At 37.5% G+C, this 16,190-nt stretch overlaps 2 protein-coding genes across 2 annotated transcripts in view; one reads left to right on the top strand and one right to left on the bottom strand.

Annotated features, from left to right (window-relative positions):
• Positions 1 to 7: 7 nt before the first annotated feature.
• Positions 8 to 7,663, bottom strand: nenf (neudesin neurotrophic factor). Its single transcript, XM_008298275.1, has 4 exons — positions 6,902 to 7,663; positions 6,721 to 6,781; positions 4,937 to 5,040; positions 8 to 2,159 (listed from the first exon to the last, which is right to left on the bottom strand). The coding sequence occupies exons 1-4, from the start codon at positions 7,085 to 7,087 to the stop codon at positions 1,983 to 1,985; spliced, it is 528 nt and encodes a 175-aa protein (XP_008296497.1). The 5' UTR covers positions 7,088 to 7,663; the 3' UTR covers positions 8 to 1,982.
• Positions 7,664 to 8,535: 872 nt separating this feature from the next.
• The window catches only part of pacc1 (proton activated chloride channel 1), an 11,267-nt gene continuing 3,612 nt past the window's right edge, over positions 8,536 to 16,190 (top strand). Inside the window, exons 1-4 of the mRNA XM_008298274.1 lie at positions 8,536 to 8,909; positions 10,401 to 10,509; positions 12,259 to 12,468; positions 15,403 to 15,557. Coding sequence (XP_008296496.1) covers positions 8,874 to 8,909; positions 10,401 to 10,509; positions 12,259 to 12,468; positions 15,403 to 15,557 — 510 coding nt within the window. The 5' untranslated portion in view covers positions 8,536 to 8,873. The remainder of the gene's footprint in view (positions 8,910 to 10,400; positions 10,510 to 12,258; positions 12,469 to 15,402; positions 15,558 to 16,190) is intronic.

Genomic DNA, 16,190 nt, shown 5'->3' with positions numbered 1-16,190 from the left:
CGAATGATTCTTCAAATTGTGAATTTAATATTTTGAACTGTACAAAAATCAAGTTGAGAACAAACCAACATCCACAGAGCTCCAGATTCACTGTGTTCTGATACATGAATAGTGTTTGATCGCATTTAGTGACAACATCTCAGATTAAGAACTGAAGCTGCAGATTAGTTGATCAACAGAAAATCAATCAGGTACTTATTTCTCACTTACAGAGCAACAAGAACAGGTATTTTTGTGTCCTTTTCCACTACAAATGGACTATTTTGAGCAAAACAAACATTTTCTGACAGTTTACCAAACAAATGATTTATCAAATCGTCCAAATCTGTAAGCACAGATATTTAGTTGTTTGCTATTCCACTGGGATTTTAATATATTAAACTGTATAAAAACCAAACTGAGAACAAATCAACATCCACAGAGCTGCAGAGTCACTGTTTTGTGACACATACATAGTATTTGATTGCATTTATTGGTAACATCTCAAACTAAAAACTACATTTATTGACTAGTTAAGTGACAGAAAATTAATCAGCAACTTATTTCTGACTAATCGAGCAACAAGAACAGGTATTTTTTGTGTCTTTTTCTACTACAAACTGATTATTTTGAGCAAAACAAACATTTTCTGAGTTTACCAAACAAATGATTCACCAAATTGTCCTAATCTGCTGTGAATTTAATATTTTGAACTGTATAAAAACCAAACTGAGAACAAATCAACATCTACACAGCTGCAGAGTCACTGTGTTCTGATACATAAATAGTGTTTTATTGCATTTAATGGAAACATCTCAGACTGAAATCTAAATTTGTTGACTAGTTAAGCGACAGAAAATGAATCAGCAACATACTTCTCATGTATGTTGTGATTTGGCACCATATAAATAAAGTTGAACTGAATTATAAAGCAACAAGAACAGATATTTTGTTGTCTGCTTTTCCACTGTGGATTGAATATTTAGAATCTATGATCAAACTTATTTCTCATTCATCAAGCAACAAGAACAAATATTTTTGTGTCCTTTTCCACTACAAATAGAATATTTTGGGGCAAAGTCTCTCACTATTTTCTTTCATTTTATCGAACAAATGATTAACCAAAAATCACGTTGAGAACAAACCGACATGCACAGAGCTGCAGATTCACTGTTTTCCGTTATATAAATAGCATTTTATTGCATTTAGAGACAACATATCAGACTAAAAACTAAACTTACTGATTAGTTGATCGACAGAAAATGAATCAGCAACATATTTCTCACTAATCAAGCAACAAGAACAGGTTTTTTTTGTCTTTTTTCCAGTATAAATTGCATTTTTTTAGGCAAAACAAACATTTCTCACTATTTTATTGAAAAAATTATTCATCAAATTGTCCCAATCTACAAGAGCAAGTACTGTTTTGTTTCTGTTTCCACTGTAAATTGAATATTTTAAATTGTATAAAAAAATCAAACAGAGCAAATCTTGTTTTCTGAGACATAAATACTATTTGATTGCATTTAGTGGCAACATTTCAAAATAAAACCCAGACATGCTGACATTTTACAAGCAAATGATTCATCAGATTGTCCCCTTTTGTAATGAAAATAGTCACAGACAAACTAAAACCTCATTTAGCAGCATCTCATGTGTCTTTTGGTGAAATACAATCTGTTTCTAAATGTGCTTTAACTGTTTTTGTTTATATGTGCTCTGACAAAAGTAGAAAATCACTGAAACCTCCGATTATACTCTGCAGCTACAACACAAAACATCTTTACTTCTCAGCTTCACTGTGCACAATGAAGCTCTCACAGCTAATAAAGAACCATGTAAACCTTCACTTCAAGTACTGAGGATCCTGTGTTTTGTTTTGCTTTTTTAAACATTTGATTACGATTGTGGTCAAGAAATAAGAAAACAGGAGCCTCGTCTACACCGGGACTCCTTTTCACAGCTATGTTGAAGAACAAAACAAACCAGCAGGTAAAGTGTTGTTAAAACTCATCTTTGATTTGAAACTGAGGCTGGTCCTCTGGTTTGAAGTCTTCGTTGGGACTTCCGTCCTCGTTGAGGATACGTGACGCTGTGTAACCCACGATGGGATACTTGGTTTTGTACGTGTCTTCAAATATGCTGTCCAGGGACTCCAGCTGCTCGTCAGTGAGGCCCGACTGCATGGGAAGATGGAAAACAGGAACTGTGATCACTTCTTGTGAATTCTACTACTTCTTGGATCAGGTTCTCCTCATCTGAAGCAGGAGTCTAAAAATGGAGGCTGGAACATGTTGAACAGCCCACTGATGCAATGCTGTGACTTTTTTGACTAAAATACACTCGACATTTACTTCAAAGCACATTTTAACACTTGTAGCACCATTTGTCAACTCAAATCCAAGTGCCAGGAGCTAAAATGCATCAGTTTAACCAACACTTCTTGGTGTTTCCTGCTGGCACGGACAGAAACGACATCTAAACTTGAATCACCACCTTATGTTTATGTTACCTTTGTTTGTCTCCACTGAACAGTGAAGTTGCAGTTTACAGCCATATTCGTCCTGACTCATAATATGTGGTGGAGGTTTTGGAGGAATCTAACAGGTGGACATTCAGTAGCATCTTGCAATTTTGTCGTTTTTTGTTGTTGTTGTTGCACCGAGTGATGTTTTTAAAGAGGTTTTTTATCAATTTTAACTTATTTATTTGAAAAGGGGAGAAGCACATTAATCAGCATTCAAATAAATGTACATGTACCCAAATTTTCATCTCTAGTTCCTTTACCCGATGTTGTTAGGCAAAGCTAGCATTTCTAATTAGATTTTTTCTTTTCTAGAGTTTTATAAATAGTGTGTGGCTCAAATCTGATTCTGTTATTTAAAAAAAAAAAAAAAAAAAAAAAGTCTTTCAGGAAACTAAGTTCACTTGCTTTGTTTTTGCTGAGCGTTAGAAATTAAGATCGATAATGCTCGTGTGTAGAGGCTAAAATCAGGATTACAGCCAGGAAATAGTTTAGCGTAAAGACTGAAAACAAGAGGAAAATATTAGTTATGTTAATCTTTGTTATGGAAATCAGAAGCCAAAAAGCAAAAGTGTTGCAGTTCTTCAAATGTCCACTTGGGGCTGATTCAGAAGTGAGTAAGTCCCCATAGACCCCCAAGTTAAAATCCTCAACTCTACAGCTGAAATAAACATATTTGCAGCCTGGTACAAAAACTGTTTTGGTCTCGATAGTTTTTTAATCGATAGTTTAGTCATTTCCCTAATCATGATAATTGTACATGTGGTTAATTTTTATTTAACAAACCTGTTTAAACTGTATTAAGGCTCATAGTCATGCACAATTAAAGGTGTGACCACTTTGAGTGTCTTCACTGCCACAACAAGGCCTTGTGTATCGGACAGAACTGATTTTGCAACTCTCTCTGGCATGCTTTCTTCTCAACATCAGCAGCCAAAAAGGCACAAAACACTGACAAAACATTTTAAAACATCCATCCATCCATTATCTATACACCGCTTAATCCTCATTAGGGTCGTGGGGGGGCTGGAGTCTTTCCCAGCCAACTTAGGGTGAAGGCAGGAGACACCCTGGACAGGTCACCAGTCTATCACAGGGCTACACTTAGAGACAGACAACCAAGCACACTCACATTCACACCTACGGACAATTTAGAATCACCAATTAACCTCAACATGTTTTTGGACCTTATGGGAGGAAGCCGGAGAACCCGGAGAGAACCCACGCTGCACGGGGAGAACATGGAGACTCCACGCAGAAAGATCCCGGTGCCCCCACCGGGACGCGAACTGGCGACCTTCTAGCTGCGAGGCAACAGTGCTCCTATTTAAAACATTCATAACTGAAAGCAGTAACATAATTAGTCACCCTGGTTAGCGATGACACTTGAAGGCAATGCAAGCAGCAACCTCCATGGCTGAAAAATGACGCGAGTGTGGCAAAAACAAACAAAAAAATGCAGTTCCTCGAATGACCACTTGAGGCTGCCTCCTGACACGAGTCGATCTCCATAGACCTCAATGTTAAAATGTCGAACTTTACAGCGGAAATAAACATGTCTACAGTCTAGAAGTAAAAATGTTCTTGGTCTCTATTGCTAATTTTATGGTTCACGACAACAATATACGAGGTGAATGTTTATTTAACTCATCGATTTAAATTGCATTAATGCTTGAAGTTATGCATAATTAAGGGCGTGGCCACTTGTGAGACACGTGAGGGTCTTCACAGGACAGTCCATGGTCCAGAGATGTTTGCACTACCTCCACCTCTTTGCTCAGTTTTTGGATTAGCCAAGAGTTAGGAGGAGTCATTAACTGCTGAGATGACGACAGCTGGAATCACCACCATGAGCTTCAACAGCGCCGTGCAGGTGACATCAAGGAGGGTTAGCCCATCTTTATAAACAGTAATCAGTCCAAAGGTTGACAAAAAAAAGAAAAAAAATCCACCCACTAGCTCCTCTGAAGCTCACAAATGAGCCCGTTTAAGATAGTTTTACTCATAAGATCCACTTCTTCGTGTTTCATCTCACTCCCAAAATACCAAAATGTTCCTTTAAGGCTATTTAAAAGATCTATTTAATTATTTATATTTGTTTGAAATTCTGAAATCATAAAATATTAAAAGGGACAAGACGATTTTGTTGCTATTTATGACCCTCAGTGTTATCGGTGATGCGAGAAGGTTTTTATTGTCTCAGTGCTTATCCAAGCTGTTTGGCTTTTTGTGTTCATATTTTCTTCTTTGTAAGAGTAGAAAAATGTAATAAATAACCAGAATGGTGCATTCAAGGTAAAATGTGCAATTAATATGGCGTTGTTGCTCAATAAAGGAGGGGGTGTTTTGCAACAGGGTGCCACATATCAGCGTCCCCCACCCATGGGAGGGAACCACAACGCTGCAGGGAGGGTGAGGTCGGCCTGCACTCACAGTGTCTGACGTCAGGTCTGCAGGGTCCAGCGACATCTTGGCCACGGCTCGAGTGGAGTCCTTCCCCACCAGGGCGTTGTACGGAGCGTCTTTTCCATAAAACTCTGCAGGGGTGGAAGCAAAAGTCTAATTTAAAGCAGTGCAGTGAACGCAGCATCCAATAAATGAGTGGATGAAGAAAGGCCTGGTCTGAGTTCAGATCAGTCTGTGAGGGAGACACTTCCATCTGACGCAACTCTGCTCTTCAAACGCTATTAGTTTGACTGTAGTGTTTTAGTGATGGCTTTTATTTACCTTTTTGGTCACTTTATATCATTTTGTATTTGTTTTTGGAGTCATTTTGTATCCCTCTAAGATTGCTTAGTGTCTCTTTGTACTTGTTATACATTGCTTTGCAACCATTTTGCAGTCATTCTGTTATGTTGCATCTCTTTAGGATTGTTTTGTGCTGCTTTACAGTCACTTTGCATTCATTAGTAGTGAGTTTGTGTTATTTTGCATCCTTTTGTAGACATTTTTTATCCTTCCAAGATTGTTTAGTGTCTCTTTCTACTTGTCTTGCTTTGCAGCCATTTTGAACTGCCTTGTAGGTAATTTGTGGATTTTTGCAGTTATTTTGCAGCCTTCTGTGGTCAGTTTATATCATTTTGTATCCCTTTGTGATTATTTGTTGTCTTTTTGTAGTAATTTTACATCCTTTCACAGACATTTTGTGTCTCCTTGGGGTTATTTAATGTCGGTGTGTATTTCCATGTGATTATTTTATGTGTCTTTGTGGTTGCTTTGCATTGTTTTTAAGTAATTTTGCAGTTATTTTGTCATTTTGTAGTCATTCTATGTTATTTTGTACCTCTTTATGGTTGTTTTGTGTCATTTTACAGTCAGTTTGCATTAATTTGTTGCAATTTTGTGTTATTTTATATTTCACTATTAATTTTGCATGTTTTTGTAGACATGTTGTGTCATTTTCCAACTATTTGTGTTCACTTTATGTCATTTTGTATTTGTTTTTTTAGACATTTTGAATTCTATAATGGTTGTTTAGTGTCTCTTTGCAGCCATTTTGAACTGCTTTGTAGTCATTTTGTGAAATTCTGTATCACTTTGTCGCCATTTGGTGTCTTTTTGTAGTAATTTTACATCCTTTCACAGTCATTTTGTGTCATTTTTTTATTTTACCAGAGCCATTTTGCATCCTTTTAGAGTCAATTGTGTCTCTTTGCGGTCATTTTGTTTCTCTTTGTGATTGCTTTTTGCCATTTTGCAGCCATTTTGAATTCCTTTCTAGTCATTGTGTATCTTGTTGAAGCAGTTTTGTCATTTTGTGTCATTGCATGTCTTTGTCGTCATTTTGCATCCTTTTGTAGGTATTTTCGGTCTCTTTGTGTTCATTTTATGCCATTTTGTATTAGTTTGTGATTGTTTTGTGCCTCTTCGCTGCTTTGCTTTGGAGCCATTTTGCATCAATTTGTGGTCATTTTGCATGTCTGTATTAATTGTGTGTCATCCTGTGACTCTTTGTGGTCATTTTGCATACTTCTGAAGTCATTGTGTGTCTCTTTGTAATTGTCGTTTGCAGCCATTTTATGTCCCTTTGCAGTGATTTTGTGGTATTTTATATCTCCTTGTGCTTGCTTTGTGTCAGCTCAGGCCCCTGTCAAAGATTTCGTTTTGTAGCAGGTCTGCAGGGTTTTCTTGTGCGTTACTTTAATCTAAATGATTAACCTTGTCTTGACAGTGACACTAGCTTGAGTCATGGGGGGTTCGTGGTGTCTCTACTTTACCTTTTCCTTTGGTGACATCAAACACAACTCCTTTAACTGCCATGTAAATAGGCTGCTCCTCCTACAACAGGGAGGGAAGAAACAACAATGGAAATTCTAGATAAATCGGTGTCATAAACGCCTGCGGGCTGCACACACCGACACACACACACAAACAAACACACCCTGGAGATAAAGTTACCTGAGTCCCGTCGTATCTCTTCAGCTCCTCCTCAGTAAATAACCTCACAGGTTTAGTTGCACGTTTGTATTTTAATTTAACTTCCTCCGCAAAAGTGGCACAAAGAACAATGAACAGGACACAAACTCCGGCTGTTGCCATGGCAGGTTCGCGGTCTGGACGAGTTTGATACGGAACCTCTGTCATGCACTTCCCTGTCTGCTGCTGCTGCTGCGTTTGCGTCCGTCGGAATTTACGATTTCAAAACAATTTACTTTTCTTTTGTTACCACATTGGGAAACTAACAGTCCTGTTTGCTTTGTAGCCTTGGATTTATTGACAGCTATCAACTAATTACCTTCATAATGAGGAAAACTAATGGAGAAAGCTATTTATGAATGTTTATTTGCATTTTGTTCTGATATTGACACAAATTGTTCTGATAATGTCAGCAAATACGATGAGATTCTGACAATTACAATCAGTCTAAAGTAAATAAAACCCAAAAACTTAACAAAAAGTGTCATACATGAAATTTTAATCTCTTACAATCCTTTCTAGTTGTTATAAATCTCTTTGCAGTCATTCTCCTTGCAGCCGTTTTGTGCATCTCTGTAGTTGTCTCATGTTTCTTGAATTAAAATGTTAAAGTGATTGGTCTGAGGCAAGATAGCTGCAACATTTAGAGTTTCTTGTCATGATCAGAATGTACCTTATTGTTAAAAAAGCAAAAAAGCCACAAAAGACATTAAAACTGGAAGCTTTTTTAAGTGCAATGTTTGCAAATACCTGTAAAATGACGTTTAACTGATTTAAATGTTAAAAAATTAAAAATAAATGTAAAAAAGACTCACATGCTATGAATCAATCCTTAATATACATAGTTTCTCTTTTAAATAATTGCGAATACCTGTAAAAATATGTTTTGGCGTTTATTTTGTTTTGTTGTTTGTTTGTATGTTTTTGTACAGCTAACATGTAAATTAATACTTTTGTTCTGTAATCTTATTAGTTGCTACCTGTAATTAAACAAAACATGGAAAAGCTGTAAAATAAAAGTTTATTAAGATTTTAAAAACATTTTTAGTCCTTGATATACAGAATCTTTCTTTAAAATAAAAGCAAGTATCTGTAAAATCATTCTGTTTTTGGCCAATTTAAATACAGTAAAACCAGTACAATTTTAAGACAAGACTGAGCCCCCACCGGGGAAATTTACAAAACTCAACACTTCCAGGTAGAGAATCGAACCGAAGTCTTCACAGGCGAAGATGCTGCTCACAATACTAATAAGAAAAAAAATAGTTTAAAAAATTAATAATGTCTATAATTTAAAAAAAAAATAAAATAAAGAAACATCCATTTTTAGATTTTTCTTTTCTTTTCCTTTCTTTCTTTCTTTCTTTCTTTCTTTCTTTCTTTCTTTCTTTCTTTCTTTTTAAATTTGAGGGCATTATTTACAGTTTTTGACTTTTTCTTTTTACAATTAACATGCAAAATTTGTATTTTTTCTCTAATTTTACTTGTTTTTTTGCGTTATATAACAAAACAGAGAAGAACTGTTTAAAAAAAACATTCATAAAAAGTACATTTAAAAAATTGCTGGAAGACATTCTTTAAAAAAATATATATATATATATATATATAAAATACGTTAAAGTGTTAAACAACATTTTAAACGTGACTATGTTTGTGAGTCTTCCTACGAGCACCTGAACGCAGCATTAGGAATCATTCGAAATGAAGGAAACGAGGAAACACGTGAAGGAAACACGATTTTCTGATCGTGTCGCGGCCTGTAGGAGCTTGATGATTGTGAGACGGACTTTTATCGAGGCGAGGAGCCGAGTGTCGGTGTGGAGCTGAAACCTGGAACCTAAACCTGCTTCAGGGGGGAAAAGCGTTCTTAAAAATGCAGCTTTTATTCATCAAAAGTCGTTTTTTACCGTCGCACAGATAATCTGATGAGACAAAAGTTCATTTAGTGGGAAAAATGCTCCGAAAAGAAAGAACCCGATCCTACCAGGAGGTGAGAATACAGCTGCTGTTGTCTTTCTGTGTCTTTTCTGTTGTTTTTACCCGTTAAAATCCGTAATAATCCGTTTATTTGAGCTGTCCGGTTGCTCTCGTCATGTGACCAGGCAGCTGAGAGCAGCACTTTCAAACTTCCCGAAACACGAGATTACAGATCTTCACGTTTCCTCTGAAGCCAAGCTGCACTTTTCTGCTCATTATATGCTTTAAAAATGTCCCCCAGTGTCATTATAGGAAAGGTACAAACATGCATTTACTAAAGTAATCCACTAAAACTACTAGAACGAGTCTTAACTTTACTGTCATTGTGGAGAGGTGTTGACAAGTGTTGGCAAGAGTTTGTGCTGTTTACTCCACCCTTGTTGATAGAAGTGGTTTGGATGTAATATGACAAAACACCTCTCAGTGTCATGCATTTGAGTGGGATTTTATAGTAATTATAATGATAATAATCTTTATTCATAGAGCACTTTTCAGAGTTTCAAAACGCTTCACAAGGCAGCAAAATAAAACAGATGAATGTATAAATGTGGTTGGATGAATCCCCCCCAAATTACTGGAGGAAATAATATGTCATCAATGCAATTAAACCTAATGAAATCTTATGTATATTTTATTTATTTTGTTTATCTACATAAAGTGTGTGTAATATTTTCTACTTATGGAAGAAGCTTTTCAATACGAGTGCTTTTTTTTTTGGAATAAGTTTGTGCATTATTATTTTACACATTCAAAGGAATCTGTGCAACATCAACACTATTTATGTATATGGCTTGTTTGCTTTTTAAAAATTTCCCCTACGTTTTATGCATTTATCCCTTTGCTGCTGTAACGCTACAAATCTCCCCGTCGTGTGATTTATGAAGGCGTATCTTATCTCGTTTAGGTGCAAATATTGATTATCGGTTTACTTCCAGATAATGACGTGGATCAATATTGGAATTTTGCATTAACCGCATTGAATAATCAATTCCAAATCGATGCACTTCCAAGCAATATCTGTAAAGAATAAATCTTTATTTTTAAATGAATGTCTCAGAAATACTCGTAGTAATTTGCAGCCAGTATATCTCTTAAGTAACAACACTTAGTTTTAGTTCTTGTAACTTGTTAGAATTCTAATATAAGCTTTGAAGAAATTTTTTTCTAATGCTTCCAAATGAAGTTTTATCTGTGAACCAAAATAATCCCAAATTAACTTTATAAAAATGCAGTTTCTCCAAGTTCATAACAAACCCCGGAGACACAGGTGTTATCCAACTTTATGACTGTTCTGATTTTAGGTTATGAGGAAGCCTCTTACTTCACTGACTTACTCAACCCGTTGGTCACTTTCCAAAACAAGGTTAAATAATAACTAATGAGCAACTGTTTTATAGTTCACAGGTTGTGTCAAGGACACTTTACTGCTTCTAATCTTGAGACTTTACAAATATATTTAAGAACTTTCTCCATTGTTGCGTGTCTGTGGTTCACTTCAATGCAGTTCAACGACGAAGACGATGACGATGAAGGTAACACTCGGTCTCAGGGCTTTTTTGACGACGGCGCCGAAGACTTGGACTGCGAGGAGCCCAACGGCAGCATATCCCAAGGTAGCAGAAGATCCTCTCAGACATATTATTAATTAGTCTCTGCTTTAATTAGCTGCAGGAGAGCAGATATAATATGAAGCATGGCGGTGGCAGCATCATAATGTGAGGCATGAGCAAAAGTTTACATCCACTTGTGAGGACCATGTGTATTATGGTAGTCTTGAGTTTCTAATGACTCCTATAATTCGTAATCTTCTGTAAAGGAATCATGAAAACACACATCTTTGTCACGCACACAAAAAAACAGGATTTATTATAGGGGTTCTGGAAAAAAGACAAGATGTCCTGGCTCAACAATATACATACAGAAATGCTAATATTTGGGTAAATGTCAGTTGGCCATTTTAAGCTTAACTGGACACTCAGCAGCCATGGATAAGCTTCTGGTTGTATCTTTGACCCTCTTCTTGACAGAACTGGTGCAGTTAAACAATTTATTTTGCTTTCTAACACAGACTTTCTCGTAGTTTAATCGTAGCAACTGGAATTGCTTGAGTTTCCTAAAGACATTTCACCTCTCACTGACTAGTTGGGAGTTCCAGATGTTCTTCAGGAGACATTAACACTGAGGGTTTGTTTCAGTTGTGGGTTTGTTGCTCCTCCCCCCTCGTTATGCGAGTTGTTCGTGCTCCCCCTGCCACAGTGGGGCTCGCTAAGGTCTTTTGTGGCTAGGTGTGAATGTTTCACACCAAGAGAACTGGTGAAGCCTCTTGGATGAGAGGTGAAACGTCTTCAAGAAATTCAAGCAAGTCCAGTTGCTACGATTAAACTACGAGAGTAACTCTGACCTGGATGACTGAGAATCTTCACAGACTTGTTTCTTTAGTACAGTCTACAGGTTCTTGATGGGGTTAAGGCAGGCCTTTGATGAGACCAGTCCAAAACCCTTAACTTTACCTGATTTAACCATTTCTTTACCACTTTTGATGTGTGTTTAGGTTTAATGTGTTGTTGGAACAAGATCCAACCTTCTGGCTGATGATTTTAGGTTTTCCCGAAGAACGTGGAGGTGCTCCTCCTTCTTCGTTATTCCTTCTATTTTATATAAAGCACCAAAACAGCTCCAGAGCATGATACTGCCGCCTCCATGCTTGATGGTAGTTTTGGTGCTGTTGGTGTTAAAGGCCTCACATTCTCTCCTCCAAACATATTTGTTATCATTGTGGCCAAATAGCTCAACTTTTGTTTCATCTGACCCCAGAACTTTCCTCCAGAAGTTTTTTGCTTTGTCCATGTGATCAGCAGCCACCTTCAGTCGAGCCTTAAGATGTTACTTCTTGAGGAAAGGCTTCATTTTTGCCTCTCAGCTCATGTTGTTATGAAACACTGTGGACACTGACACCAGTGTTCGAGCAGCTTCTAATGCATTGCAGAGCTGATTTTTAGTGATTCTCAGTTGACTCTTGACCATCCTGACCAGTTGTCTCTCAGCAGCAGGTGATCGTTTGTGTTTTCTTCCTGATCATGGCAGCGACACAACTGCACCATGAACTTTATACTTACAAACAACGGTTTGCGCAGATGTTTGCTGCTTTGAAATGACTCCACATGACTTTTTTAACTAGTTAAAGTCAATGATTTGCTTCTTCTGATCTTTGCCGAGCTCCTCAGACTTTCCCAGTGTAATGTTTGTGCCTAATGAGTTTATCAAATGGGCCTTTTTTTATTATTATTTTTTTAAATTGACACAACTGTACTGACCTTGTCTTTGGGATGATTTTAAATGTTCTACTCATATTTCCATTGCAGAGGACGACATCAGGGACAACAGTCAGTCTAGGAGGTTCAGTAAAACCTGCCTGAAGAACGTCTTCACCGTGGTGCTCATCTTCATCTACCTGTTGCTGACGGCGGTGGCGGTGTTTCTCGCCTACCAGACCATCTCCGACTTCCTGTTGAAGCTCAACCAGCCCGTCATGTCTGTCACCTACAAAGAGGTTGACTCGTTTTCACCCCCAGGTTGGTATAAATAACACAGTGTAAGGGTGAATTTGAAGGGTATTTCAGGACTATGACGGGTTTGTAAGGAGCAGCTTGTTTGGTGTTTGGGTAAATAGTCTGAACCACAGATTACAGACTGAAACTGCCTCTTTGACTGCGCCGCACTCTGTAAGGCAAAGTTACAAGATAGAAATTTAGTCTACTTATTTAGGCAAGGAAAGTTTCAACACCAAGGCAATTAAAACACAAAAACTACAAAAAGGAAGCCAAAGCAATATAAAAAAAATCATTTCTACACAATTAAAAGAGTTCAATAGAGATTAAAATAAATGGGAGTTTGTTACAGATATGTGGTGCATAAAAGCAGAAAGCTGCCTCTCTGTCTTTCATTTTCACTTCATGGACAGAAAGTACACCTGACCTAGATGAGAAGTCAACTGTTTAAGTTGCAAACATGACTTTTAATGAGTTGTTTTGACATAATAATGTTTGTAGTTGCATCAACTTTATATTGTGTTTAATTTTAGCTCCTATTTCTGCATTAGTTGATTTTAAACTAAATCTAAGTTGAGGTAATGAGATGAAATTGGCTCGATAACTTCATTTATCCTTTCCCTGTCTTGACATACCTGGGAAATCTCAGATGGTTAATTGAAAATCCAGTTGATTGTAGCGGAAAAGCTAATTCAGCTAATTCAATGTAGTTAGTTGGCTGAAGTTAATTTCATTAGGATTTGTCACAACTCAAAAAGATTGATGCAAATAGTTTTTTTTTAAAATGAGTTCTGCATTTCCTCTTAACTTCTCACATGGTTTCCATTCAAAAAAGTAAAACAACAACAACAACAACAACAACAAAAAAAAAAAACCAGCATCTTAGCAAAAATCAAGCATTAGAGAAAAAGTCCAAAAATCTGAACACAGATTTATGGATTGGTACGGAGCCCGTCTGGTGACACTGATAAGAAATAAAAAATAACTCGTTCCCACGCATTAGTAAATCATGGCCACGAGTTATTAATGCGTGGGAACGACATAGTTTAATTGTGGCCTCACATTACTAACATGAAGAAACAAGAGAAGCTGTGGAGCAAATTTCACAGTGCGGTCATACCAGCTGTCGATTAAGGATAACGGGCGGACTTGCATGAAACATGGAGCATTTTGATTTGATATCATTTTATTTTAACCTTGGAATGAACTACACCGATATCCTGCGATCTCTTGCGATGAAACACTGTGTGATAATTTTGTCGTTCCCACGCATTAATAACTCGTGGCCACGATTTACTGATACGTGAGAACGAGTTATTTTTATTTCTTATTGATGTCAACAGACGGGCTCCGTAGATTGGAACTTTGTTTTTTTATGATTTTTCTCCCATTATCTATCTGTCCTCAGATTTATCTGCTGCCCCTGATTATAAAACTGGACATAAAGTAATTCAAACCTGCAGCAGCTACAACAGTAATGTGATATGTAATAATAAATCAGTCAGAGGGAGCAAACCAGTGAAGCTACTTTTATACTTTAACTACTAAAAAGTATCTACTTTTATTTAATTAGGACTTTTAATGCAGGAATCTTACTTGTAATGGAGTTACATGTCTGTAATGGTACTTTTACTTAACTAAAGGATCTGAATACTTATTTCTACCAGCTGCTGCTGAGTAAATGTGTGTTTTAATAGGCTTGAAAATAGAAGATAGTTGTGTTCTGGGTGGAAATAAAGTCAGGGCTGCAGGGTGGCGCAGTTGGTAGCACTGTTGCCTCGCAGCAAGAAGGTTGCCGGTTCGCGTCCCGGTGGGTGCACCGGAATCTTTCTGCGTGGAGTTTGCATGTTCTCCCCGTGCAGCGTGGGTTCTCTCCGGGTTCTCCGGCTTCCTCCCACACAAAAACATGTTGAGGTTAATTGGTGATTCTAAATTGTCCGTAGGTGTGAATGTGAGTGTGCTTGGTTGTCTGTCTCTAAGTGTGGCCCTGTGATAGACTGGTCACCTGTCCAGGGTGTCCCCTGCCTTTGCCCTAAGTCAGCTGGGATAGGCTCCCCCCGCGACCCTAATGAGGATTAAGCGGTGTATAGAAAATGGATGGATGGAAATAAAGTCAGTGTATAAGTAGATGTGACTAACAAGTAAGAGTTGTTTCCAAGTTAAGGTTGCTTTGCTCCTTTATTACTTCACACTGTAAATAACAAACAGGCCTAATGTGCTAAACATAAAAATAACACGTTTTGTGAAGCGCGCTGCTGCCAAGTGTATGAATCAGATGTATTTAAACACAGTGGCACAGCTCCCAGGTAACACTTTCCGCTCTCATAATTGATTGTTGGCACCAAAATAATAACGCTTTTTTGTCAGATAAGGTAGATGTTAATAAAGTGTGGATAAAGTTAGATCCTCAACGTGGCCTTCAGTGAGCTCAGTGGCCACCAGAGGGTGTGTTTTATCATCTGAAAACTAGATAATCTGCAGTTTGTAGGAGTGACTTGATGAAATATTACAGACGTTTAAAGCAAAATTATCTTTTTATTTTGTATATCAAAAAGCTGGAGTATTAAAGCTTGTTTTGTTGTTTTGTGCTGGTGTTTTTTTGTGTAGTTTCCCCCTGAAACAATCCCCAAATTGTACTTCCTTCTCATCAAAACTGCGCATTAGAGCATGAATGAGACTCATTGTACTGTGAATCAGTAGTGCTGATGTTGTTGAACCTGTTCTGAAAACTCTCATTTGCAACTTCACCAAATTTGGTGCAACAGAAACGAAGCACAACAGTCATTTTAATCACAGTCAGACCAGGCAGTGTCTGTGCTCTGCAACCTTCTAAAAATGCTTTTAATAACAGTTAATTAAAGTTCCCAATGTTAAGTATTAAGCTCTCACAGTGCAAAAGTTGTAAAGTTGTTGAGCGCATATGCATTAATAACTGTGTTTGTTTCTTCCTTTGAGCAGGTATCGCTCTTTATCCCGGCAAAGCTCAGCTGCTGGGCTGCAAACACCACTACCACGACTACATCCCACCGCTAGTGGACCCCGGCAAGCCTCAGGAGAAGGACTGTGAGATCACACACGTGACTTACATCGGGCCGTTCACAAATCAAACACAGGTCAGATACATAGTGCCTGTAAAAAGGTTTCCCCTTTTATCACTTTTCAACACCGAATCCTGGTCAATTACATTTTTTGACAAGAATTTGCAATAAAAAAAAAAGACTCTTCGTGTCAAAGTAAAAACAGATTTCAACAAAGAAATGTCAAATATTTAAGAATATAAAAGGTAAAATGACGGACTGCATAAGTATTTGTCCCCTTCAAGTCAGTATGTAGTAAATGGACCTCTGGCTGCAGTTACAGCATTGAATCTGTTTTGGTCTCCATCAGCCTGAACATCTGGACGCTGCAATTTTACCCCATAATTCTTTTAAAAAACTGCTCAAACTCTGTCAGGTTACAAAGGGATCATGATTCAACAGCCGTTTTTAAATCTAGACACAAATTGTCAGTTGGATTGAGGTCTGGGCTTTGACTCGGACACTCCAGAACGTTCACCTTGTTGTCTTTAAACCATTTCTGTATAACTTTGACTGTTTGCTTCAGTTCATTGTCTTGCTGGAAAACAAGTCTTCTCCCAAGTTTTCTTGTAGAGTTGATCAGGTTGTCCTCCAGGATTTTCCTTTGCTTTGCTGCACTCATTTCAGCCTCCACCTATACAAGCCTTCCAGGGCCTGCTGCTGAGAAGC

Source organism: Stegastes partitus, unplaced genomic scaffold (assembly GCF_000690725.1).
Source record: "Stegastes partitus isolate 25-593 unplaced genomic scaffold, Stegastes_partitus-1.0.2 Scaffold1301, whole genome shotgun sequence".
In the NCBI taxonomy this organism is placed as follows: Eukaryota; Metazoa; Chordata; class Actinopteri; family Pomacentridae; genus Stegastes; species Stegastes partitus.
The sequence above is the reverse complement of the archived record's forward strand: the minus strand, read 5'-3'. Positions and strand labels throughout refer to the sequence as shown.

What these genes read in the sequence shown, in the direction of transcription:
- nenf (XM_008298275.1), bottom strand. Translation starts at nt 7,087, where the DNA reads ATGACAGAGGTTCCGTATCAAACTCGTCCAGACCGCGAACCTGCCATG. An exon ending in TGATGTCACCAAAGGAAAAG is followed by an intron (nt 5,041 to 6,720) that starts GTAAAGTAGAGA and finishes CCACCCCTGCAG; the next exon opens with AGTTTTATGGAAAAGACGCT. An exon ending in CAGACCTGACGTCAGACACT is followed by an intron (nt 2,160 to 4,936) that starts GTGAGTGCAGGC and finishes CTTCCCATGCAG; the next exon opens with TCGGGCCTCACTGACGAGCA.